Here is a 25,638-nt window from a genome sequence, read left to right on the forward strand (position 1 = left end):
CTGTGTAGTCCTGGTTGTCCTGGAAATTGCTCTGTACACCAGGCTGGCCTCAAACTCACAGAAATCTGCCTGATTCTAGGAGTGCCCCCACCCCCATGATGGCACCGCAGGGAACTGAGTGGGAGTAAGGGGTGCAGCAGAGTTAAAGGAAGTATCTTGGGAAATTTACCTTGTCTGCTTCCAGTCTAAAATGATGTGAGCTGTAGCACCACACCCTCATACTGGAAAGAAATCTCTGAAACCATAAGCAAAATAAATTTGTCCTGTTTGTAAGTTTTTGTTAGGCATTCTGTCACAGTAATGAGGACGCTAATACACTATAGTCTACAACTATTCTCAATTACTATGAAAGGGATTTAAATGCTCTTATTCATCAAGAAACTAACAGAAGTTATTCAAATTAGAACATTTGAAACTTCTAAAATTTTCAGTAAATTTTATTTTAATCAAATCAAACTTACACTTTAAAGAGCTTCCCTATTCTCCATTAATAATGGTTAGTCTTATATGAAAAAGAAAACAAAAACTCCAGTACTTAGTAATAAATTGTATTTTAATAGAAACATAGCTTATACCTTCATTGAAAAAGCAGTTTATTATAAACAACACTTATACACAAAACCAAATAATGTTGATATTATAGTTCTAAAAACCATCTTGGTTTATCTGAAGAGTCAGGATGCAACCTCCACAGTAATGGCCTCACACTTGCCGGTGTCTTGGTCTGTGCACGTCACCTGTAAAGATCCATCCCTAAGACAGACAAAAAACCATGCTTCATAAGCACAGCTCCTACAAACACCAAGTCTCTGAGGAGGGCTTGGACACTTTCAAAAGTTTATTAAGATAAATTACACACAAGCTCAGTGTCTTTAAATTTGGCATGTGCCTTTTTCTAGGAGGCTCTTAGATTTACTTCTAGACCTCTGAGATCATAGCTATATTCCCTGGAAATCCAAGACGATAAGCGTTTTAAGACTTTACAAAGCTCAAGACAGGCCATGCCAACTTCAAAGCCAGGCTATGGCAAGCCCACTCTAATGAGTTCGATATTCTTTCTAAATATGGTTTACAGACTCTAAAGTCAATGAGAAACTTTTCCTTGAAATAAACAATGACAAGATGGCCTTGCTAGAAAACAAATGGCACCAGCTGAATTTAACTAGGAACACATTTCCTGGAGTTTTCCCATAGAGATGAAAAGGGACAACAGAAGACCCACAAGGCTGCTAATTATTCAATACACACTTTTTTCAAAAATAGAAACTCTCACTAGGAAAACAATTGCAGCATCTTAACAAATGATTTGCCTAGAATGATAATTTTGCCAAGCTCCAAAAGGACCAAGTTTCAGAGAATCTTCATAATATTGGAAACACTTCATTTTGTACCTTTTCATAGTAAGAACAGCTAATATATCACGCAATCCATTTTCTTTTTTATCTAAGTCCTGGAGTACAACCTGTTTGTGCAAAAACAAAACAAACAAACAAAGGTAATTCAGGACTTTTTTATTGTAAAGGATCAAGGCTCTAACGAAAACAAACCTTTTAAACTAGGGCAGCTTTCAACTATCTTACCATTTAGGGAGAATTCAGAAATTAAGGAGTTAGGCCTTAAGAGGCTTCTATCTCCTTTGGAAGGAGGATTGAAGACAATTAAAACATCTGTCCCTCTTTTATGTCATATCCAATTAACATTATTGTTGCTGAGAAGCACTGCCCTCAAAAACATAGACGATTTTGACGGTAAGTAAGTCATTACCACGGTAGCATGGATTACCCACGGCACACTCTCCGTGTATACTCGGACTGCTATCCATTTCAAAGAAATACACAGAGTTTTTGGGTAACATTTGTCAGCATGAGATATTATGAAAGTCTGTAATTTCTTAGTTCTGAAAGATAGATGTTCCAATACACCCAGTTAGAAGTTTGGCGTTGTGTCTTGGACTCTGCCAAGATTAAGTTTAATGATTTTACAAGTCCCTGTCCTGTGACCCACTTGGAAAGGGTGTGTGAACAGATGGGAGCACAGAAACGTTCTCTTCCCAGCTTGGCTCCATATATCTTCTGTGATTTTCTTTTTCTTTCTTTTTTTTCTTTTTCCAAGGCAGGGTTCCTGCATGTAGCCCTGGCTGTCCTCAAACTCCCTGAGATCGGCCTGCCTCTGCCTCCTGAGTGCTGGGATTAAAGGCGTGCGCCACCCACTACTGCCCAGCCTGCAATTTTCTTTTCACAAAATTCTTTTTTCTAGTCATTTTGTGTGCACACGTGCGAGCCTTGACAGGTGTGTAAAGGTCAGAGGACAACTTGAGGCAGGCAGTTCTGTTTGAACATTACCTCATACGGCATCTGGTATTTACCAAACCGAAAAATCTTTTCTCCTCCCAGTTGCCAAAGCATAGAAAAGCAGTGTGCACACCAAATGGTTTCATTCTTATTGTTTCAGCAATTATTTCTTCTCACTTTCAAAACACGAGTAAGTAGCAGCAGCTTAGTTTTAAGAATTACCAGAGTACATATATTTTGTGTTAATGGAGATGTTAACTGAATTGACTTCAGGAGGAAAAGTGAAATATTTGCCTGAGACAAAGTTGTAATGTCCAGTTTTATATATTTACCTGTGCAAACTTGGCCTCCTCTTTAGCGGAGTTCTTCCCCTCAGACTCATAGAGTTCGAGGCAAACAGAAGACACACTCCCAGGGGCCTGCAGGGTGTGCTGTCTTCGGGCTGGCAGCGGAGTCCCAGAGGGAAACAGTACTGTGAATCTGTCGGCACCTGACTCATCCACTCCCTAAGAGTCAGCAAAGCAAGAAGGGCACGGGGATTTTTATCTTTCAACTGAAAACAGCCCGTTACTCCTGCTGTAATGGAAATACATAGTCCTCGCCGACACTCTGGAAGGTGGCAGAGAGAAAAAACAGGTACCACTCCCAGTCCCACCTCCCTGTGTTTAACTACATACTGACACACAGTTCTCTCTACATATGCTAGAAGCTGGTGTTTAAAATTGTATTTTCATAGGAAATCAACATGTCCCATAGATATTAAGTGACACAACATAAAGAACCCATACAATAATTACTAGTTCTTACTGTACTTGTTACAGGGCTTATTACATGTTATAAGATGAATGAAACTTACAGCAATTGTAGTAAACTTATGTAAATGCATGGAAAACTAAACACACCTTAACTAAAATATCCTTGGCTGAACACTCTATCATGACCGAGTCATCCCCTGCGGTGCTCTCTTTCCCAACAAGAATCCCGGCTTCTATGGCTGCACCAATAGGGATGACCTCATCTGGAGGGATAGAGTTGAGGAGGTCCACGGCTGGGAAGAGGTCTTTAATCAGCTGCTGCAGCTTTGGGATTCTTGAAGATCCACCACACAGCACCACCTAGAACACGCAGGATAGGATGAGCCATCCCTACCACACGAGACCATGTCCGACATAACATTACAATATACAGTGGGCTTCGGCGCTTTTTCTCTCAACACAGACACAGAATCACATAAATATAGCACAGCAATAGATACCGGGCTTATGACTCATACGGTACAGTTTAATCATATAGTCAATTGAACAGAAGTAATTAATATTCTCTATTATCCCAACATTTTTAAAGAAATGTGTATATACATTACATCATTTTTGTAACCAGTATCGTTAATGTCTTCATAAGAAAACAACACCATAGATTTTTTTTGCCTCTACCATGGAAAACTAGCAAGGGCCTTAAGAAGAAAAGATGTTTATGTTTGTATGAAATGTTAAGCTCTTGGTCTGCCATCTGAGTAAATCTCATCTCTGAAGAACTTCGTATCAAACTACTCTGTAAAGCCCTTGGATTTCTCTGACCCATCCAACCACCATCCCAGTCTCTGGATATGCAGAGTGCTGAACACACACAGCCTGGGAAGGGAGATTGGTGTCGGCTGCTTATGTAATCTTTTAATGAAGGCTTCTCCAAATTCAACGTTCCTGAAGCCCAGTTAGAGCACGGGTGCTCTTGAGTTTGTGGAACGAGACAGGGACCACACCAACCTGCAGGGGAGGGGTGAAAAGACCAGTTTTGTTTGTTTTTTAATGTGGGTTTGCCTTTAGGTTTGCCAATGGAGGAGCTAGAGAAAGCACCCAAGGAGCTAAAGGGATCTGCAACCCTATAGGTGGAACAACAATATAAACTAACCAGTACCCCGCCTGGAGCTCGTGTCTCTAGCTGCATATATATCAAAAGATGGCCTAGTCGGCCATCACTGGAAAGAGAGGCCCATTGGACATGCAAACTTTATATGCCCCAGTACAGGGGAACGCCAGGGCCAANAAGTGGGAGTGGGTGGGTAGGGGAGTGAGGGGGGTATAGGGGACGTTTGGGATAGCACTGGAAATGTAAATGAAGAAAATACCTAATTTAAAAAAAAAAGAAAAATTTTCCTAAAATTTTTGATTCTAATAAATACAGAACAAAAATGTAGAATTAAAAAAAAATCTCATATTCAACAAAAAGCTATATTAGTAAACTGTAAGCTAACATAATTCAACAAAAAATTATTAGTAAACTGTTAAGTTCCCCCATGGGTCCCCCCACCCAAAAATAAATCCCTGGAAAATTTGGGCTTTTAATGCTTTATTTTCAGATGAAAAGTACACAGTGGCACGGTGAATGCTGACAGTAGACAGTCAGCTCCCGAGAAACTAGGTTTCAGTTCACGGCACACACCACCCTAGCCATGGTGCTAAGTACCTGTTCTTACTACTGTAATATCAGGGTTTTATAAAATAAAACATCTGCACGTGTAGATAGACAGTGCCTACCATGTAGGGCTTCTGTGAGGATTAAACGTTTTCATGCCTATAAAGCCTAATTGTCCACTGCCTTTCTCTGTAAGAGGATAGGCCTCATGTCAGGCCTGTCTAGGACCCTAACTGTATACACTGTCATACTACATAGAAACTGAAGCATTAGAGGTAGCAGACGTCCTCAAATGCCCATCCTCTTTCAGGAGTCCACGGGCCAGAACTGCTCTGGCTGTTCCTTTAACCTACATCCTGTGACTGTGAAGCCAGGGTAGCAGCCATGGCAGCAGAGCTCCAGCCACAGTCTGCTAGTCACTCGGCCCGGAGCCTACTACAGCAAGGGCAGCGGACGAAAGGCAGGTATGGCTTTTTAAATTCTTAAAAGCCTATATCCACAGCAACAGTCTAAGGCTTAAGAATCCAACAATTTAAACAATTCAGAGTTATGCTGCAGTGATTGTTAAATGACAGTGCCCCAAAGGGAACCGATACTAACTGACCACCCACAGTATGTTTCCGGATGTTCCCTGGCTGACAGGAGCCCTCAGAATCAGCTACCCCATTTACCTCTACAGTGAAGTATTGCCTCCATCTCATAAGAGAGAAAATAAGATGCACACAAGAAAGCCGCCATGGCACAGCTATTTGTTTCCACCGAACTTAAACAATGCCCCAGAGGGACACCAGAACTTGAGGGAGCTGAGGCAACTTTTGAAGCTCCCACGTGGCCTGCCCCTAGGTTACAGAAGAGTAACCTAGGCTTGGGGAACAGCAGGCAATGTGGTAGAGTTGCCTGCAAGTGCACAGGGAGATCCAGGGAGGCAGATATCATCTCTGCTGGTGAGGGTTTTCCCACGATGCAGCTGCCCTGAGTTGCCTATGTTCCTATAAGTCATCCTCCAAATCCTGCTTCTACACCTCACTAATTTCAAGATCTTCACGAAATTACTTCATCTCTGCACTTGAGTGTCTCTCTTATCAAGCTGGGGCAGATGACAGGACCTACCTCAGAGCTGGTGGTCACTGGCCAGCAAGCACACGTGCTGCTGCACAGGACATACTTCAGATGTGTCTGCCTCACATGTAGATAAACACTGGGAGGGAACTAGTCTGGTTCTTGTTTGTGTGAGTGTGTGTGTGTGTGTGTGTGTGTGTGAAGAAACAGAAAATACACACACACATGAGTTCACCAGATCATTAAACATTAACAAAAGTTCCAAAACATAAATATTTTCCTACACCGTTATTCCCTAAGTTTTAAATTTGAAATTTTCCCAGAAGAAATAGGGGAGAGATGAAGGATTACCTTGTTGATATCATCTGCTGTGAATCCAGTCTGGCGCAAGAGCTCCCGGATTGCTTCTGTACATTTGTTAAAAAGCGGAGAACAGAGCAGCTCAAATCTTGCTCTGCAGGCAGACATGAACACGGGATGGAGAAGAGGGCAGAGCAAACACTGAGTGCAGTCTGGCTTCTTGGACGACTACCTGATCCCTCAAGAACTGGTTTGCATGTTATCAGATACTTTATATGTGTATGTGTGTCCCCGAGTTATTCACCGACACATCTGAAGATAGTTATATCTAATTCAAAGGGAGGGCCATTCTGCTCATGACTGACCCGTAAGCATCCATAAACTAGCACAGAAGATATGCAACTCTACGGCATGCCCGACAGTAAATCCACTAGCACAACTGATGGGCCGCTTCGCTCTCGTGTGCAAGCTTTCACAGGCATTCCCAGTTACATGCCTTTACACCTGAGATCCCGTCACAGCAACATGGAGTCTGCACTAAGAAAGCTGCATATTGACATGGAGCATTGACACACATCTATCCACGAAAGCTGGACTGCTTCATTTCACTCAGTCTTTTTAAAGTTACAAGAAAAACCCAGAAATCCCCATTAAACTCATAGCAAGTTCTGCAACTGCCAAAAGTGCCGGTTGGCTTCTCATATGCTCGTGTACTATTTACTGTTTGTTTGTCCATGTCCACATGGTGCATACACACACAGAGGTAGATAAACACCTTTACCCGCTGAGACACGTTGCTGACCTTCACTTGATTTCTTAAATGCAAGTGAGAGTGATTTTAAATTTTCTTGCCTACAAATACTAAATACTTTATGGTTGAAAATGTTGATAAATTCCTTTTACACAGATATGAATAAGCAAACACACAGTGTGTGAACAGCCTCAGCACTAAGGCATCCTAGAAATAGAAACAACATGAAGATTCTCAACCTTTGAAGAGACTTCAAGGCACTTTCATACATCTGTCCTTTGGGCTACACTAAAGAGCTAGCCACTAGCCACAGAGGCTCCTCGGGAAGTATCTGTAATGTTTCCCTTCATCCAACATGACTTTAATTTAAGCATCACGGAGCAGGATTTTCAGAATAGCCAAGGGAAGGAAAGAGGCTGTTTTATGAAAAAAGATCGAGGAGAAGATGCCTAAAACCAGGCAAGAGAATCCATGAGAGCCGGTGACTACCTATGCTTCAAAGTGCTGTGTTGTCAGATTTGGGGAAATTGCAACAGGCTAACGAGTTGTTGCTAGTAAACGTTCAACGGGAGAGGCTAATCATTGGCCCTTGGGTTTAGGGGTAAAGATGCAATCACTTGTAAGCCGTGTCGGGTCATTTAAAAGACAAGTCTATTAAACACAATTTTATTTTAAGTCTGTTTGTTAAATATCATAAAGATCGTTAAAACATAAAATATTGGTTAGAGACGTCGTAGCTCAGTTGGTTGAGGGCTTGGTTAGCACGTATGCAGTCCTGGGCTCTCCTACTGCACAAAGTGGCGCTGTGGCGCATGCCTGCAGTCCCAGTACTAGGGAAGTAAATACAGAGGCCATCCTCCACTACTGTGAGTTTAAGGCTAGCCTGGGCTACATGAGACCCTGTCTCAAAATGCAAAACAAAGGGTTGAAGAGATGGCTCAGTGGGCAAGAGCTCTTGCCTGGCTAGGGTGAGTCCCCAGCACCCATATAACAAACTGGGCACGGCGGCATGTGCCTGCAGTGCCAGCACTGGGAAGGTAAGAGGGGGGACTGCTGATAGCTTCCACTCCCTGGCCAGCCAGCCTAGCCAGAACAGCAAGCACAGACAACTATCAATCTTGAGTAAAGAGTAAAAACTACATAGTAAGAACTTTGGAATCAAACTGTAGCAGCTATTTAGTCTTAAAAAATGAGCTCCAAATCTGAAGACAGCGATGTTCCCTCACCACAGATAAGCAAGGAAAGAAAGGAAAGCTGAGCACTGGAGAATCACCACGGAGCAGCTAAACTTCTGGGCTTCAGTTTTACCTGGACACATTGCAATCAAAGTCTTGACCTTCATACAAGGAATCTACAAAGCAGTTGGCACTTCCCAAGGTTGACAGAGAATGCTTGGCCACTTCAGCACTGTTCATCAATTTCATCATGGCTCGGGCATTTCCTCTCACATCGTATTTGAACAACCTAAAAAGAGAACATTTGAAGTTTAAAGGTCCTAGGGCATTTACAATGTAATGTCACCAAATTCTAAACACCATTATGGCAATGATAATCAAGTAATAGCAACATGGCTTCAATGCTGTTAAACTTTTCTACCCATATTGCCTGGGTCCTTTCAGGGAAAAAGTGTTTTTACACGACTTTGAACGGCTTTACTAAGTAACCATGAGAAGCTGGTCTTTGGTCTGAGAGTCTATAGCAGACAAGCCAATCAGACCAGAGATGATGGGTCTCCACCCCCCCCTTTACAGTCACCACAGTGTAATTAAGTAATGACCAACTGTTTTGTCAAGCAATACCTTTATAATAAAAAGCAGCACATTTTTATTCCATGTGGGAAATCACCCTTTAAAAAATAAAAATTAAAAACCAAGCTGTCCTCAACTTGAGTGTCCCCGAGTGTCCTCTGCCGTGCCTTGCAGGTGCTGAGGCTACAAATGTCCCCGCCATGCCTGGCTTAAAAGGTGCACGGCTGGCACAGCCTCTACTTCTGAGGACACTATAATTTACAGATGAAGACACCTGGTTTCCACAAGAAACCTTTGTCTCAGAATAGCTCAATACACTGGGACTAAAGAGAAGGCTCAGCTGTTAAAAGTGTGTCAGACCAGAGTTCAGTTCCTCTATAAGAGGCTGCTACCTCCCCAGCCACAGAAATCTTAAACAAAGGAAAGAAAAATAAATAAATAAAAGGACAAGTTTAAATTGTCAAAATAAACCAAGGAAGAAACCCTTGAAGTGAAATCTTGATCAAACTGGACTGGATACTCACCTCTGGAACTCCGAAGCCAGGTACTGTGCTAAGGTGTCTGTGAAATGTGCGCCCCCTATGTTGTCACTGGTTTTTGTGGAAAGGACCCGATACATCCCACTGTTAACTTCCATGACACTGAGCGATAAGGACGTTCCTCCAAGCTTAAACACCAAAACATTGCTTCAAGAGAGAAAAAAAATGGGTAACCCATCTGAGAATCACATCATCTTAAAGCCAGACTGTACTTTTGAAGCCATTTGTTTGAATCGTTTATGAGGGCTGGAGAGGTGGCTCAGCAGGTAAGAGCACTGGCTGCTTTTCCAGGGGACCAGGGTTCAATTCCCAGCAACCACAGTGTGGCTCACAACTATCTGTAATGTGATCGGATGCTATCTTCAGGCATGCAGGTGCTCATATACATAAAAAAAAATAAATGAAACGATAATGAAGAAAGTCTACAACCCAGATGAGTCATCGGCTTGTGTCCGGTCACCCGTGCTGGACCAAGCCTTGAACTTACAATCTTCTGAAACTAAATGAAAGCTCCTTTCAGTCAGTTAACTGGAGAATCTATTTTTCTGAGTGACTAGGTTTGAAAACACTAAGTTTTCAAAGTAAATCAAACAAGGGTTTCATGATTATTATAAATCTGAAAAGAATTAAATACAGCTATCCTGTAAGAATTTTGTAAGTTAATACAACATAGCTTATGGATCCAACCCAGGACAGTAGAAACCAGCTCCCCCATCATGTATTTAAATATATATCAGGACTTATAATTTCTAATATTTTTACATTAATCTGGTTTACCTCAAAATAATTTCCTAGTAATTTATACACATTAGTTTCTTTGACCATGAGATATTTGGACAGGGTCCAACTATTTGGAAAGGTTAACCCTGTATCTAAATGAATTTCTCTAACGTGTGGTCATCAACTCTGTTAACGGAACACCAGCTGTCTCTAAACAACATGTCTAAACACTGGGAGTGAGATCAACGGTGGGACTACTCCACAATTAGCCAATCTCCACAACGAAATGAAGTCACAGGAGACACTCAGCCACTCCTTCCCTGCTTTCCCATCTCCGCTGCTCAGCATGATGGGAGGCGAGAATTTCCTGTGTGAAGGTTGGCACCATGCGGCTGGGCTGCTAGAGTCCTACTGAAAGCCGGAGATCTGGGGTTTACCTCTTCCCAGTAGGGTGGTCTTGTCCGATCCCATAAGCAAGGAGAGCTGCAGACGGCTCATGGATCAGTCGAAGCACGTTAAATCCAGCGGCTCCAGCTGCCTCCCTGTGAGAACAATTTGCTCTCAATGAATCGTGGGTCACAACATACCCAGCCCTGCACTTGTAGCTGTGCTGAAGGGCTCATGCACTGGCAAACGATCCTCCAGAAGACATAGCTCGGGGAAGCAGAACCCATGGAAAGGAAGTGACCAGAACCGACTTTCTGTTTAAAAACGCACTGTTCAGAGCCAGTGTTTTTTTTATAAAATGGTTTGCATTTATATTGAGTAAGAAAAAAAAAAACAAAAAACCAACAACCTGTTAGAGCTATGGGTGGTTCAGTCAGTAAATAACCCTTCTACCCAAGCCTGAGGATCTAGCTTTCAATCTCCAGCACCCACATAAAACAAAGGTGTGGGGGTGCGTGTCTGTAACTTCAGTGCTGGGGCAGGGTGTGTGTCACACGCACATATGCATTTGCATGATCAAGTCAGGTGGCAGGGCAAGATCCTTGATAACCAGACAGCCCAGGAAAATGGTAAGTGCCAGGATCAGTGAGAGAGCCTGTCTCACGAGATAAATAAGGTAGACTGACAGAGGATACCTGTCGGGCCCTCTGGCCTCCAAAGTCCCAGCAGATGCATATGCACCACACACGTGCAGATACACACAAACAGAAAGAAATGCAAAAGATAGCTCTCAAAAGGATCTATTTTTTTTTTTAAGGTTCACTTCTTCTGGGGAGTCTCTAGGCCCTGAAAGTCTAGGAGCAGTACCTGGCCTCCATATTGCTCAGAACATTCTCCTGACTCAATGAGCACACTGCCAGGATTAGAGTTAGTTCTGGGAGGTCAGAGCCACACCCACGCACCCCTGTGCACTGTATCTGAATACACTGGACCTTATGAGGTAAAAAACATCAGTAATTTTTGACTGAATAAAGAAATCGAATAAATGCCCATGATTACAAATGTTAGAAAGTAATAAAATGTCTGGAACATTATGGAAATGTTCAATTTCTTTCCTCTGGGCACACAGCAGTTTTCTGCTTACCAAAGCACAGGCAGAACTGTACAGAGTAGAGTAAGGACCCGCAAGGTAAGAATCGCATCGCATGTCACCTATGAGGGCAGAATCTACGTTCTTTGGTTTCGATGTTAAACTAAAATAATAGTCTAGTCTCAGAAATCCTTTCCCAAAGTCTGTCATTTAGACAAAAGCCAGCATCCGCTCAGGGACTTAGGAAAATAACTTCTACCCAATAAAAAGAAGTGGCTCCTTATCTCGGGCTCTTCCAATGACATAGCCTGTGGGGCCTAATAGTACATCAAGGTCTACGCTGGCTTCTAGGCTCTGTCACACACTTCAAAGCTGGCTCATGGGTTCCCTTCCTCTCAGGTACATGTTTCCCTTAAAGCCTTGGGAAGCCCCTCCTTCCCTCTGCTTTTCCCAGGGACAACCTCAATGGTTCTGAATAAACTTCCCTTTTACCTATGAAGCTGCTATTTTGGTTTCTTTACAGCACCCATTTCATTCAATAATTACTTTTTTAAAAAAAAATAACATTCTTATGTACTTCCCATATAAGCCTCAACGACATGAGACAGGCAATATGATGCCTGAACAACAATTTAATAACCTGGTAGTAAAACAGCTCCCATCACAACAGCAAGAGGACACACAACATCAATGACATTACCATGAAATAATGTGCTGCCTAAGCTATGTCCGAAGATAACGTCATAGTCTATTACTGAGTGTGATCTGTATTTCTTTTAACGAACCACGTTAAGACAGTTACACTTACCCCAGAGCAGACTTCTGCTCTTCTCCAAAGTCAAATGGAACAGTGACAACCACGTCATTTGCATCTGAGCCCAGGACAGAATGCGCTGTTTCTGTACATTCCAGAGCAAACACAAATACATGTATCGTAATGACACACGCTAAGCAATAAAGCTCTTCCTAGCCTCCTAAGCCTGAGATTTTCTCACCAGAGGTCCAGGTTCTGCCCGCCCTCCACTCCCTCCTGTGGCCCTTGGGTTATTCAGTGATTCCTGTGGGTCTCTTGATGGACACAGACCAGGTACTGTCCAAGAGCTTGGCTCTTCAGCTTTGGGCTGTCAAAATGTAGACATGAGGCTGGGTCCAAAGAACTAGTTTCAAATTCATTTATGAGACGAGACCCTTTGTAAGGACTACCTTGCCTCTCAAGATTCCTTGGGAGACAGAGGCAGGCGGAGTTCTGAGTTGGAGGCCAGCCTGGTCTACAGAGTGAGTTCCAGGACAGCCAGGGCTACACAGAGAAACCCTGTCTCAAAACAAAAACAAAAAAAAGTGTTTCTCTGAGTAGCCCTGGCTGTCCTAGAACTCACTGTGTAGACCAGGCTGGTCTCGAACTCCCACATGAGCCACCACCCGGGAATTAGGATTCTTAACTGGCAGACTCTAGGTAAATATCCCCAAGTTTAAAATAAAACTGAAATTGTATACAGCCCTGGTCCCAGGCATTTCAAGCATGACCTGTCCTTTCAGGGAAAGTTAAGGTCAGACCCAAGCAAAGTCTAACTGCTAACTTGTGGAACTGCTCACTGTTTCCCCTCACATCTTTGTGTGTGTGTGTGTGTGTGTGTAACTCAAGTAGGCCAAAATGGGCAGCCAGCAGGCCCCAAGCATACATCTGTCTCCAGCTCCTCAGCACTGGGAACCGCTGTCCCCACTCTTTTAAGGGATCATTTAAAGTTATCAGTCAGGTGTTGGAGAGGTGGCTCAGTGGTTAAGGGCATGCACTGGTTTCCCAGAGGGCCTGAGTTCAATTCCCAGCATCCACCTCAAGCAGCTCACAACTGCTTCTAATTCCAGTTTCAGGGGATGTTTCTAACCTCAGGCAATGCACAGACACATACACAGGTACATGTAAATAAATGATAAATATTTTTAAGAAATCGCAAAACAAAATAAAGTAAGTTATTAACTTCTGAGCAGTACCTTTCATTTTACTGAATATCAGTCTGGCAACATCTTCTGGATTAACAAGTTTTGTTTCTTCTCCTGTATCTATTTCATACCGCAACTTCCCATTTTTTTCAATGACCTAAAAAATTATAATTATATCAAATATAGAATAATTTAAATAAAACTTTAGATGAGTCTCAGTTTAACACTCTATGTCATGACTGTTAGTAATTAATCTTTGAATAAGGGGGAGAGAGTAAAGGAACCATACTTACTAAGCATTTACTTTCTGAGATGTATTTCTGAGCTTGTGGATCTGCTGAGCTGTTCATAGGGAAATATAAAGATATCTCTGCATTAAAAAATTAATATTGTAGACACAGAAGGTGAAGTCTGTACTTTTCACCCCACTGAACAGATAAAGAATATGCCAACAAAATTATTAAGCTGCTCAATAACTCAGAAGCTTGAATTCAATGGAGGGTTTACAACAGCTGTAATTCTTATTCATCATATTTGAAAGTATTAATTTTCTTGTTCAGACCTTGAATTTGAACACAGTCAATGATTTTTTGTTTTTTTGTTTTTCGAGACAGGGTTTCTCTGTGTAGCCCTGGCTGTCCTGGAACTTACTCTGTAGACCAGGCTGGCCTTGAACTCAGAAATCCACCTGTCTCTGCCTCCCAAGTGCTGGGATTAAAGGCGTGCGCCACCACGCCCGGCACAGTCAATGATCTTATACCCTCCGTTTTCATACCTACAATCCTGAAGACCCAACCAACTGAGATACAAAGGAATTTTGTAACACTAACCTCAGAGTAAATACCTAACCCACATTTGTTGCTTGGTTTTTAAAATTAATGCCCAACACCAAATTGAGCAAAAGTATGAGCACTGTATATAGAAAGCTATACTCTAGGTATACATACACTAAGATATTATAGATTAATGCCTCAAACAAAATACCAAATAACTACAGGTATAAAATTAAAAAGGGGGCATATTACTAAGATGTTAATACCAATGGATGCATCTCTCACTATTTTCCAACTTACCACCCATTTAGGCCTTATAATACCAAGTGGGACTGCATTACTAGGTGTGCATCATTTCAGAGACATGTACAGAGGGGGCTTACACTGGGGTGTACCAGGAGTCACTTACAGGCTAATAGGGACAAAGCCAGGACTGGACCCCAGCTACACCTCAGCAGCCTTCTGCTAACAAGGTAAATGACAACTCTGTTCTGTTCCTCAAAGAACTCTGATCCTTGGCTTAATTTCACATAGGGACTAAAATGCAAGTCTGTACCTTTCTAGTAGACTCCCAAGGAGCTGTGGCATTTCTCTACACAGAGTCCTAAAAGTTTAATAGGAGCTGAAAATTAATAGTGGACAACAGAGGGCCAGGAGTCATTTGAGAACCTTGACCTCTGCCATCTAAGAATAGACTCATTTGGTTTCGAACTCTGGAATCACATGCAGGTTCATCTTACCTTTCTTGTATCACCGAAAAATTAATTTGAGAACAAATTAGTAGAGACCAGAGGTAGGAAGCTTGCCCCAAGTGTCACAGCTAATTAATGATGTAATTGGCCAACAACCAGACCTACAGTGTAGGGCTTAGGAAATGTTTTTTTCATATTTCCTGGCCTTCATTTTTTCCAAACTATATGGACCTCATCCTAGATATTATAAGGGAGGGTAGAAAAAAAAAAAGACAAAACATCTCCAGAGTAGGAATTTGTACCATTGCCCTAAGTTCCACATAATTCTCATGTGTTCAGAACAGAATTTAACTGGCCTGGAATATCTACTGACTGTAGAGAGTGTAAGTTATTAACTGATAACATAGGGTTATTTTCAAGAAAGGTATTTTCTGGAATTGATTGAATTTTAGAAATTCATTTCTTAGCTGTCATGCAGAGAGGGCTTCTTCATCTGGGTATAGGATGCACACGTAGGCGGTGTGTGTGTGTGTGTGTGTGTGGGGTAACATACATAACTAGCACAGGTAGACACAGAGGAAGCAGGATGGAAGTGACAAAGGATCAGTTACCATGAGAAAGAAGTACACAAACCCACAACTCCACACCAGTCAAAACTTTTATTTGTCTACAGCAGGATTAAGTTACATGACAAAGATGGGCGGCTGGTCTACACAGCACCTGGTTCACACCATGCCCTGCAGGAGGAGTCTAGGCTCCCATTGCACCACAAGCTCTTACCAGCATCCCAGCAATGCATGCCCACCTTATCCTCAAGTATCTCTTACGGTGGCCCTGGGTTTGGCAACACCTGTGCTCCCATGCTGCGGGTTCTCCTTCCCCACTCCTGGTACACCCCAGTGTCTACAAATCTAACTGAACATCCGTTCATCTGTGCACTGGTCCTCACAACACCCCTGTGAGGTAGGTAGGACGGGCAATCGTTAGGTTCCATTTCAAGGAAGAACCTGAGTTACAGAATGGTGAAAGGGAGGAGGCAGCTTGATGGAGGAGGCAGCTTGATGGAGGAGGTAGCTTGATGGAGGAGGTAGCTTGATGGAGGAGGTACTGGGTTAGGGCTAAAGCTCAGGCAGGACTCCAGCCTGCCTTCCTGCACATGGCCTGCACCGTGCAGTCTCCTCTACCACTTTGCATGTTTTCCTAACAGCTCTTCAGGACCTTGAGATTTATTTCCTTATTTTGTTTACTCTGCCTATCAGGGTTTCCAAGATACCTCAACTTTAACCCCATCTCTGCTCCAGCCTGTCTCCCACGTCAGGTAGATGTCCAACCACACACTGCCACCATTAGATCCTTACTAGGTAGTTAAATACTTTTCTGTTGTTTCCAGAATACTATGGTCTACATTAGCTTTATTTGGTTACAACAGATATGCACTTTCTATATCATGGTCTCAAACAAAAGAAAACACACACTTATATATCCACTTCAAGGAAAGAAAGGCATCAGTGGGTGTCCATCCAGTACAATACTTAGAGCTCTCACCAGCATAGTGATAAATGTCCACACTATAGAGGGTGCCTTTAAATACAGCCATAAACAGTATTTCAAACGTACATTAACAGCCACTGCCTGAAAATACTATAAATAGCTCACCTCATTTTTACCTTTACCATATTATTTAAAATTCTAGAACTGAAAGATACTATAAAAATGTAGTAGACATTCCTCAACTTGGAGATAAAAGAAATCGAGGCACAGAAAGGGTAAGTGTTGCCCCCAGTGCCAGCAGCTGTGGCGGGTGGGGGCTGGAGTTGGGCGGTCTAGCCAGATTCCAGCGGAACTTCACAACACCACGGAACTCCACAACACCACGCTGCTCAGGCAGCCAGCACTCACTCTACAGCTTGCTCTTTGCCACCCACTCCTGGTTCCATGAGGTCCCACCATTTTTTTGTTTTGTTTTTGTCCTTTCCTTTACTAATTCAAATGTCCAGCTTCCACTAAGCCCCTGACTACAATGTGACACTCCCCCGCCCTACTCCAAAATCCCAAAGCTCTCCCAACACCTGTTCATTTTCTCCCCGGCTTCTGAGTGGCATTTAAATCCGCAAGAGTCTTATCTGTGATTCTAGAGTTTTACAAGACTCAGTCAGAACCAGTTCAGTGAAGGCCAACAACCTCGCAGGGCTGGGTTTACTGTCACCACCTCCTCTCCAGGACACGTGCCTGGGTCAGGGAGTGTACTTGCTCGGGGCGTGAGCTTAAAGAGAGCTATCTGTGGGCAGAGGTCTTTACCACTTCCAGCATTCTCCAGGCTGAAGAGCAAAGGGAGCTGCTCTCTATCACCTCAGGCACTAACCCTACCAACTCTTGGTTACGTCACTTGGAAAAAAGTTCCTCTGAATCTAGGCTTGCCCTCAATTACATGGTAGGGCCCAAACAAAACACGCACTAACAGAAGCAAAGTCAATCAGCCACAAGCTATTGGAAATGGATTGATGCAAATGCATTAATCCAAATTATTTCCATGTTCAAATGGCAACCACAATGTAAACACACAATTTATGCATTTAAAGAGCCTCAGATAATACTAAATGCAAAGAATTTACTTACATTTTCTACTTCATAAAAGTCACTATTTTACCTCATCAAAATCTATCAATATGAGACAATTACCTCCCACAGTGCTCAAATAGAAGCTCATCTCTAGAGACCAGGAACTAGTAAAATGAAAGAGAGAAAGCTGGTTGGACTAAGGGGTGCTTGCTAGTAGGTAGGTCAGGGATACAGCAGTGAAAATGTAAGAGACAAAGACACAAATGCAATTGTGCCTAGACTAGCGAGCCACAGAGAGATGTAAGAAGTTGAGACCTCTATCTAAGAGGCCAACAAATTAAACAGATACAGACTCAAGCAATGAGGTCACAGGACACTGCTATACCTGTGTATGCTGTAAACGAATGTGCTTACCCCACTCCCCTTAGCCAAGGGCAAATGCATTAATAACTTACATTATACAGTGCTTTCAAACCTTTTCACATCTATAAACTACTTGATCCTCACAACAACCCTGTGAGGTAGGCAGGGCAGGGATGACTACTGATCTGCCTTGACAGATGAGACCATGGTAGAGGTAAAGAAAATTGCCCCACACCGTGAGGAAGCTAGAACAAACTAGCCCTTGGATTTGATTCCTTCTGGTTTCTACCAGGCCACTCTCTCATTCCTCAAGGGCCTTTCCATTAGTGGAGAATCTTAGGAAAAAGGACTCACTACTCCTCTGCGTATTAACAGTTCATCTGCTCCTTTTGTCTGAAGACACAGAAAGGAGCCAGGGTTCCAGAAGGTGGTTGTTAGAAACAGACTTGTACCAGTTTGGGAAAGGTGTCCATTCAATCAGTTCCTAGCTTTTGGTATTTGAAATCAACCTCTGAAGCAACTTCTCAAGCCCTAGCTGGAAAGCCCCAGTTGCTTCTTCCACTGCTGTGGCCAAGCGTCTGACTGCGACGACAGCATCCCTGCGCAGCTCATTGGCAGTGTCTTGCTGGGCACTGGCCTCCTCACCAATAGCAATCAACCTGTCCAGCTTCGCTTCCTCTATCTTGGAGAGTTCTCTCGCCAACCTCCTGTTTTCTGCCAACTCAGCTGCAATGGTCCTGGCCACTGAGCGCCTTCTTCGCCTGGCCCACCTTGGAGAGGGCTCCCTGGTCAGAGGTCTATCCCCACCAGAGAGAAAAGCAACCCTTGAGGAAGAGCCTGGAGGCTGTGGTGTGGAGGCTGCCCCAGGAGGGTTGCGGCTGGTGCTGGTGCAGGGACTCCACTCCCTCGACACACCCAGTCTGGTCATGGGGTTGCTTTGACAGGGGGCAACTGCACCTCTGAAAAGGTGGTGGGAGCTGCTGTAGCTGGGGGTCCCTTGAGAGCACCCTGAAAAACAAAGCCACAGCGTTGCAGAAAGGACATTCCTGCTAAGGGAATGCTTGGCAAAGCCACAGTGCTGCAGAGAGGACATTCCTGCTAAGGGAATGCCTGCAGACAGACAGCAGCAGAGCTGAGACACAAAAATATGTAATTCTTGGGAAGGCCTCTTTCCACAAGGGGATAAAAGGGAAATGATTCTGTAATGTGGACATTTTGGCTTCTTTAACCAGCTATAAAAATGGCAGTGTATTCTCCAAGACGCTTTTCATGTGGCTGTCCTACTCACAGCCCCTCCCCCCATATATTCCTAAGTACCCATTCCAAATAATGCCTAAAGCCAGACAAGTCACTCAGGGTTGGAGCACCTGCCTAGCATGCACAAATAATGCCCAAACTAGGATGCTTTGAAAGACCATGTCTTTACGTGTGAAGAGTTTGACTATATACCAGGGTCATAGGTAAAAAATTGGAGTACTATATTTAGAGAGAGGGCTCAATGAGACAGAAATGAGAGTTATGCTCAAGAGAGCGCTATCCAATCTTTTAACACTATCTAGGACCAAGTGACTCTAAGACCCAGTCCCTCTCATGCTTGGGAATTACCTGCACCCAAGGAGTCATCCCAGGAGCCCTCAAGGTCACTTGTGGCTTCTTGTGTCTGGTCACTGATTCTTAGGTGATAATCCTCATTTGATTCCTTAACTGTTTGCAAAATATGCTGATGACAAGCTGCCTGTATCCTTTTCGTTTCCCGAATGCTGGTGCCCTCTTGCCCTGGCTTGTCAGAGGCTACCAAATTCTGATCACAGTGCTTGGCCCAAGCAGCAGCCTCCATTAAGTTGTCTGGGTCAGTCACTATCTGGTTTCGAAGAAGATGATCCAACGTATCATAAAATGGGCAGTGCGGTGGATCCCCCATACTTGTGGCATGGGCAACGTAGGCCTTTAAATACAATGCCTTCAGAACTTTAAACTTGGAGCGGCACTGGCGTTCAGTGCGGCGGAAGCCCTCCTGCTGCATTCGCCTAGACACGGCCTGATAGACATCTGCATTGTGATGCCTAGTCTGGAGGCGCTGGATGTACTCTGCCTCACCTAGGATGGAGAGAAGAGTTCGTGTCTCCTGTCTGGACCAACGGATGCCCACACTGCTATTGGTGGTTGCCATGGTGGGCAGGGAATGAAGGCTACTGAAGCAAGCTCCCGGGCAGCAGGGCACAGCTTTCGAGGCGTGGGGAAGCTCTGGGTGTTCTCAGCATGTTTCCAGGAGCCTGCTGGTTCTTTCCCCCCAGGGCACTCTGCTGAGAAGGCAGGTCTGAGGACCACACTCCTGGCTGGAAGGCCACAGGGGAACGAGAGTTACAGCGCAGGTGTGAGGATCATCCTGGCAGCAAGAGAAGCCGTGCTACCTGTGTGTAGATTCCGCGGCATATGGTCAAGACTTTGGGAGTTCATCCACCCATGGGAAGTGATGGACTGTGGGTTTAATGGCTTGATAACAAAAGGACTCGCTCTTCTACAAGGGCTAAACGCATCCATGGCTGAGACCCGAGATAACCATGGCTTGTTAGGTCTAGAAGGAAACAACCCGACCATGAGGCAGCTAACTCAAGAGAAGTCCTAGCAGGGCCGTGGCCTCGGGGTCTGTCTGAATGGCACTGGCCTTTTACTGACTGCATCCATTTACTGTGGTGTGCCTGTGTGTTACCCATTGGACTCACTGGCGCATTCTTACTAAAAGGACTTAACCTTCAAGGCCAGAAAAGCAAGCTTAAGCTGGTCTGCTGATACAAAGTACTTAAAGTGACAGTTCTGGAGGCATAAAGGAAACAAATCCAAACACTACTGGCTTCGAGAGGATCCATACAGAAGGGTTCTCTGTCTTGACTGAATCAACATTAGTGTTCTGGTTGCAATGCTCAACTATAGTCTTGTAGGACAGTATCACTGACAGAAACGGTGAATCTAATAATATACTGATCGCCTTCATTCTCTCACAGGAAACTAAAATTATCTCCAAAGAGGGAAGGTTACTTAACAATTCCTGGCTCCTCAATGACTCTGGCTTCGAGATCTTTCACATATCCCCATTTATGATTCAAAACATTTTATGCCTTTTTTTTTTTTGGTTTTTTTTTGGGACAGGGTTTCTCTGTGTAGCCCTGGCTGTCCTGGAACTCACTCTGTAGACCAGGCTGGCCTTGAACTCAGAAATCCATCTGCCTCTGCCTCCTGAGTGCTGGGATTAAAGGTGTGCGCCACCACGCCTGGCTGCTAATTTATTTTTTAATATGCTTACCAGTACATTTTAATATGCTTAATAATACCTACCAACATTAATGAATATAGGATTATAATCATCACACAAAAACACCTGAGTTCATTCTTTAACACAGTGATATCAAGTTCAGTGTAAGCAGTCAAGAGCTCATGAAATAAACATGCCTATGTAAATGAAATATTCAATCTAATTAACAATCTCCAAGTTTTATATTCAACACAAGGAAATGCCTAATATTTACATCCTACTTAAATGAAGTAGAAAAGGCAGAAGGGAGCTAAGGATTAGAAGTCCCAACCTGCAGGCTTATCTAATTCACCACTGTAATTTGGGAAAGTCACAAATTCCGGGCGCCTTGACCTCCTGATACCTGGCCGACCAGTTTTTATGGGGATGAAGAGGATTCAATGGCATCATAGATGTGAAAACACTCAAACATCGCCAAGCACCACACTCCAGAGGAAATGAAAGGGCCCTAGTTATTAGGATAATCTATGATTCGAAGAGATGGAAGTCTGGGGAAGCAAGCCTCTGGAATCTTCTAATTAAAGTCGTAACAGAGAACTGACCTGCTTCTTAAGATATAATTAAACTGTTTCTCCAACGATTACATTTGTGAGTCAACTGGAAAAGTCAGTTCCCAGAAAGTGTCACAAAGGGCCCAAGGAGGAAAATCAATAGTAGCTGTAGAAATTATGACCAGTGATAAAGAGATTTTACAAAACTCAACCACCATGCAGAGAAATCTTCAAAGTCCAACGAAATGATTCTAGTTCACTCAGTTCAAGGAGATATAAGAATGCAAAAAGCCCAAAGAACCTCTTGTGACTGGCATAAATGACTAGAAGTGAGTGCTGGCATTCACTAATACGATCAGGCCTGTCAGCAAGAAGCAAACTTCTGAACAAACCCCCTGGGGCTCTCCCTAAAGAAACCGCCATTAAATAGTCTGCAGTGTCTCTCGTCTCCTTAGCATTCTGCCCAGAATGTGCAAGCATGGTTTGTCTGTTTGGCTACCACACCTTAAAGTACTTTATGCCATACCTTCTGCCAAGGATCTGTTTCACTTTCACTACTGTGCTTGAAACATGTCTTATTCTACTTTGTTTTGCTGCCAGTCCAACCACCTGAAAAAGAACTGCACATTAACAGCAATGCTTAAGACTCTGCATTATTTTCAAGAACCACCGACGAGAGTGCTCGACCGTACCTGTTCACGTTCCGAGTAAGCAACAATGGCTGGTGTGACTCTATCCCCAGCATCATTAGCAACCACATCGGCCCGGCCATCCTAAGGAAAGATGTGAGAGGGTTAGTTCTCTCACACTGGAATGCACAATCTCATTGACTATACCTGCAGGTTGTAATGGAATTTTAGAAATGCCATTGTATCTGGCATTCACTCAGGTGCCTGAGTGACACCCATTCAGGCCTTAAAGTCATCTTCTGTAAATAATCAGTGATTGGGATCTATGGGGTTGCTCTTCCTTTGGGAATTTCAAAGCCTTTGCATAACCTCAGTAGCAAGACATTCTTGGCAAACCAGGAATTTTTGCAGTGGTTGATAATTGCTTAGGCAATGGGTCCTTCAGACAACTAGATCAGAGAAGTGATGGTATTCAGTAATTGACTTGCCAAAAGGCCTTTCTTCGTAACAATCAATAAAAGCACAAGGCTACCAGAGTTCAGTCCTCAGTCTACTTCACCTTGCAAAACCTTACTAGGTTGGCAGTGTCTCTCTTTCTTAGATTGTCCCTCATAAACTGGTCTTTTAACTGCCACTGTTTGTTCATTATAGTTTAATAAAAGGCTTCTTCTAGTCCATGCATTTTCCCGTTTAGTTCTGCGCAGTAAGCTGGATCAAATGTATACGACATTCTATACCTAGCAAGCATGGTTACACGACTCTCCCACAAATACAGCTTTTCCGCCTGCTTTCCTACAAACGAAGTAGCTACTCCCCTGGGACTTTCCTGATAAATCATATGAGACTTAAAACCGAAAATAGCATCGGGTAAATTCCAATTGTTCCTCCTCCATCGATATCCAGGAGGAAAAAGCCATAGTTCCTTGTCAAGTTCTCAGTTCTAGAATCAAGTGTGTACAGCAAGAGTCAGTTCTTAACTAGGAACCCTTCTCGAGGGCAGTTACAAAGTGCTCTGGTTGCTCAGAAATTCCAAATACCTCCCACCTCCCGGAACCCCGAACCCGTGACCTCTTAGGGACTCTGTGGTCAGTTGTCACTAGGACCTCTCTGGCATCCAGGGGGTCCTGACATCCAGGTTTGTTCTAGGCGTCTTTACAAGAACGATGTCCCCCGCCCCGAGGACTCCAGGCATCCTGGGGCCCTGACGTCTTTTGAACTCTTCTGGGCGTCCTATGGCTCGGTCTCCTAAGTGCACCCTGCAGGCTTGAGGCCTTTTCGTCCCTAAAACTCCTCAAAGCAGCCAAGACGTCCAGGATACCCTGGAGTATCCAAGATCCCGTTCTCCGCATCCACCCTCCACACAGCGTGCTTGGCCTTGGAGGGAGAGGCGAGAACCCGCAACATTGCCACTTGCTTGCACGCACAGTTCCCGGGCCGATGACCCGGAGCCCAGAAAACAGGGTGGCCGCCACGAAACCCGGAGACGGCTTCCCAGGCTCACCTTGTAGACAGCCACACAGGCTGATGTGCAGCCCAGGTGCACGCCGATCGCCGCCATAAGGCGGCGGTGACCACGGCAGCTCAACGAAGGACCCTTCAGCAGCTTCAGCTAGCTTCCTCGGAACAAGCCCATCAGGCACTGCGGAGACTTCACGTTCCCGCCCGCCTACTGCGTCCGGTCTGCCGCGCCGGCCTCCCAAGTCGCAGCCAATCAACATAAGGATGCCGCTTTTCATCAGAACGGTTAGCCAATAGTTTTAGCGCATCACTCCGCGCTCCTTGGGACCCCGGCGTAGACGCTGGTCCGCTCAAGCTCAAGCCGGAAAGGCCCGGAAGAGGGTCATTAGCTCCTCCCTCTCCTGAGCGCCGTTCATCAGAGCCAATGGGAACGCCTGGTGAGATTGCGTCACTTGTTTCCTGCCTCCTACCGGCTTCACGAGGCAGCCCCCACTACAGTAAGGAAGGTGTGGGTAGTTCCGGATCCCAGGCTCAGCATGCGGTGCACCAGTCCATCTGCTCTGGTGACATTTTGCGCCGGGTTTTGGATCTCGAACCCTGTGCTGGCGCAGGGCCTGGAGGCCGGTGTGGGGCCGAGGGCTGACTGTGAAGGTGAGCGGTGTGTGACCTGCTTGCATGGCGGCGACACCGCGCTCAGCTAAGCAATTACCTAAGCAGCTTCTCCCGGCCCAAGCTGTAAATAACATTTCGCCCTTCTGTTTTTGCTGTCATTATTAAGGTGGCGCAGAAAAAGGAGTGAACTAGGATTCGTATTAGATTTTGTGCAAATGGTCTCCGCTGCCAACTTGATTTTGTTGCTCCTAACCGAGGAGACTTGCTTCTCTGCTCAGAAGACATGTTTTGAGGTTCAAACTAGTTGCCACTCCTAGGAGGTAAATAAAACATGGCAATACGTTAGGGTTGCTGAAAGCTAAGACAAGGGTACGGCTGATTAGGACTTTATAGACAAGCTGCTTTACAAAGGAGCACATTAATTCCTTGAGAAGAGAACGATAAAATAGACGCCTTTTTTTCTTCTGTGGACTTGGCGATCAGAATAACTTCAATTCCACCATCCCACCTGGTTTTGCGGGTGTTATACTACCTAGGTTTTGTAAAAAACAGTGTGTTTTGTAGAGGACTGTTAACAAGAGCCAAGATGAACAGTTTTGATAGTCCCTTTGGGACCACTGTGGAACTTAACCTTCTTGTTTTATTGAAATGATGTAAACATATAACTTCTCATCTTGAGAGCAGATGTACTGAACAGAAAATGGAGACACACGATTCACAAGAATGGGCAGTTGAGTCTTATTGTAAGTTGGAGTCCAGCTTTCTATCAGCAATTTTCAAACCTTCCTCTAGAAATTTAAAATAAGTTTAAATGTTATTTAAAATTTCTGTAGCTAAAGATACTGGCTTAACAGTTATAATTTCAGTTAAAGATCTCATCTTGGGCAAGCAGGATTTTATAGAACTTCAAATTATTTTGAAATCATTATAGATCGATGTATCAAACTACTTCAATAAACAAAAAAGGGCTGGAGAGATGGCTCAGTGGTTACGAGCACTGACTGCTCTTCCAGAGGTCCTGAGTTCAATTCCCAGCAACTACATGGTGGCTCACAAGAATCTGTAATGAGGTCTGATGCCCTCTTCTGGTGTGGCTGAGAACAGTGACAGTGTACTCACATATATAAAATAAATAAACCTTAAACAAAACAAAACAACAAAACCCTGCACCTTAAATAACAACAGTGTGACACACACATTTGACATCACACCAATACACACAAGTGGGGACCCTTAAGTTACTAGCTCCATCATCTGTGCTGAGGTTATCAGAGACTAATCCAAGGACGTCCAAGGGTTGAACTTGGGTTTCTCTGTGACTCCCGACACTATTAGAATTTTTTCTTTCCTGAAGTCCCTGCCTTGATGACTGACACTGCTGCTTCTCTTGTCTTTGCCTCCATCATGGCAAACATTTTCCAGATTTGTTCACGTGCTTCTCAATCTTTGGCTATGGCTGGCTTCTGTTCTTTCTTTCTTTCTTTCTTTCTTTCTTTCTTTCTTTCTTTCTTCCTTT

The 25,638-nt window shown here is 44.0% G+C and overlaps 3 protein-coding genes across 4 annotated transcripts in view; 1 reads left to right on the top strand and 2 right to left on the bottom strand.

Moving 5' to 3' along the window:
- Positions 1 to 535: 535 nt before the first annotated feature.
- Positions 536 to 23,885, bottom strand: Hspa14 (heat shock protein family A (Hsp70) member 14). Of its 2 annotated transcripts, XM_021152357.2 has the most exons (14): positions 23,554 to 23,885; positions 22,116 to 22,196; positions 21,950 to 22,032; positions 13,529 to 13,577; positions 13,287 to 13,392; positions 12,106 to 12,196; positions 10,258 to 10,362; positions 9,086 to 9,247; positions 8,122 to 8,277; positions 6,114 to 6,216; positions 3,194 to 3,406; positions 2,624 to 2,797; positions 1,392 to 1,462; positions 536 to 753 (listed from the first exon to the last, which is right to left on the bottom strand). In XM_021152357.2, exons 1-14 carry the CDS (start codon positions 23,608 to 23,610, stop codon positions 675 to 677), a joined length of 1,530 nt encoding a protein of 509 aa, XP_021008016.1. In that variant the 5' UTR covers positions 23,611 to 23,885; the 3' UTR covers positions 536 to 674. The 2 variants fall into 2 exon arrangements, with proteins under 2 accessions (XP_021008016.1, XP_029329941.1); XM_029474081.1 differs by lacking the exon at positions 21,950 to 22,032 and having other exon boundaries at positions 538 to 753.
- LOC115030369 (zinc finger and SCAN domain-containing protein 20-like) lies at positions 15,014 to 20,783 on the bottom strand. Its single transcript, XM_029474082.1, has 2 exons — positions 19,228 to 20,783; positions 15,014 to 18,630 (listed from the first exon to the last, which is right to left on the bottom strand). Exons 1-2 carry the CDS (start codon positions 19,790 to 19,792, stop codon positions 18,107 to 18,109), a joined length of 1,089 nt encoding a protein of 362 aa, XP_029329942.1. The 5' UTR covers positions 19,793 to 20,783; the 3' UTR covers positions 15,014 to 18,106.
- Positions 23,886 to 23,977: 92 nt separating the features above from the next.
- Cdnf (cerebral dopamine neurotrophic factor) overlaps positions 23,978 to 25,638 on the top strand; it is a 12,188-nt gene continuing 10,527 nt past the window's right edge. Inside the window, exon 1 of the mRNA XM_021156619.2 lies at positions 23,978 to 24,161. Within this exon, the coding sequence (XP_021012278.1) occupies positions 24,047 to 24,161 (115 nt within the window). The 5' untranslated portion in view covers positions 23,978 to 24,046. The remainder of the gene's footprint in view (positions 24,162 to 25,638) is intronic.

Source organism: Mus caroli, chromosome 2, assembly GCF_900094665.2.
Source record: "Mus caroli chromosome 2, CAROLI_EIJ_v1.1, whole genome shotgun sequence".
NCBI lineage: Eukaryota > Metazoa > Chordata > Mammalia > Rodentia > Muridae > Mus > Mus caroli.

What these genes read in the sequence shown, in the direction of transcription:
- LOC115030369 (XM_029474082.1), bottom strand. Translation starts at nt 19,792, where the DNA reads ATGGCAACCACCAATAGCAGTGTGGGCATCCGTTGGTCCAGACAGGAG. An exon ending in GGATGACTCCTTGGGTGCAG is followed by an intron (nt 18,631 to 19,227) that starts GTAATTCCCAAG and finishes TTTGTTTTTCAG; the next exon opens with GGTGCTCTCAAGGGACCCCC.
- Hspa14 (XM_021152357.2), bottom strand. Translation starts at nt 23,610, where the DNA reads ATGGCGGCGATCGGCGTGCACCTGGGCTGCACATCAGCCTGTGTGGCT. An exon ending in CTTACTCGGAACGTGAACAG is followed by an intron (nt 22,033 to 22,115) that starts GTACGGTCGAGC and finishes GTTCTTTTTCAG; the next exon opens with GTGGTTGGACTGGCAGCAAA. An exon ending in GACCACCCTACTGGGAAGAG is followed by an intron (nt 9,248 to 10,257) that starts GTAAACCCCAGA and finishes TCTCTCTTGAAG; the next exon opens with CAATGTTTTGGTGTTTAAGC.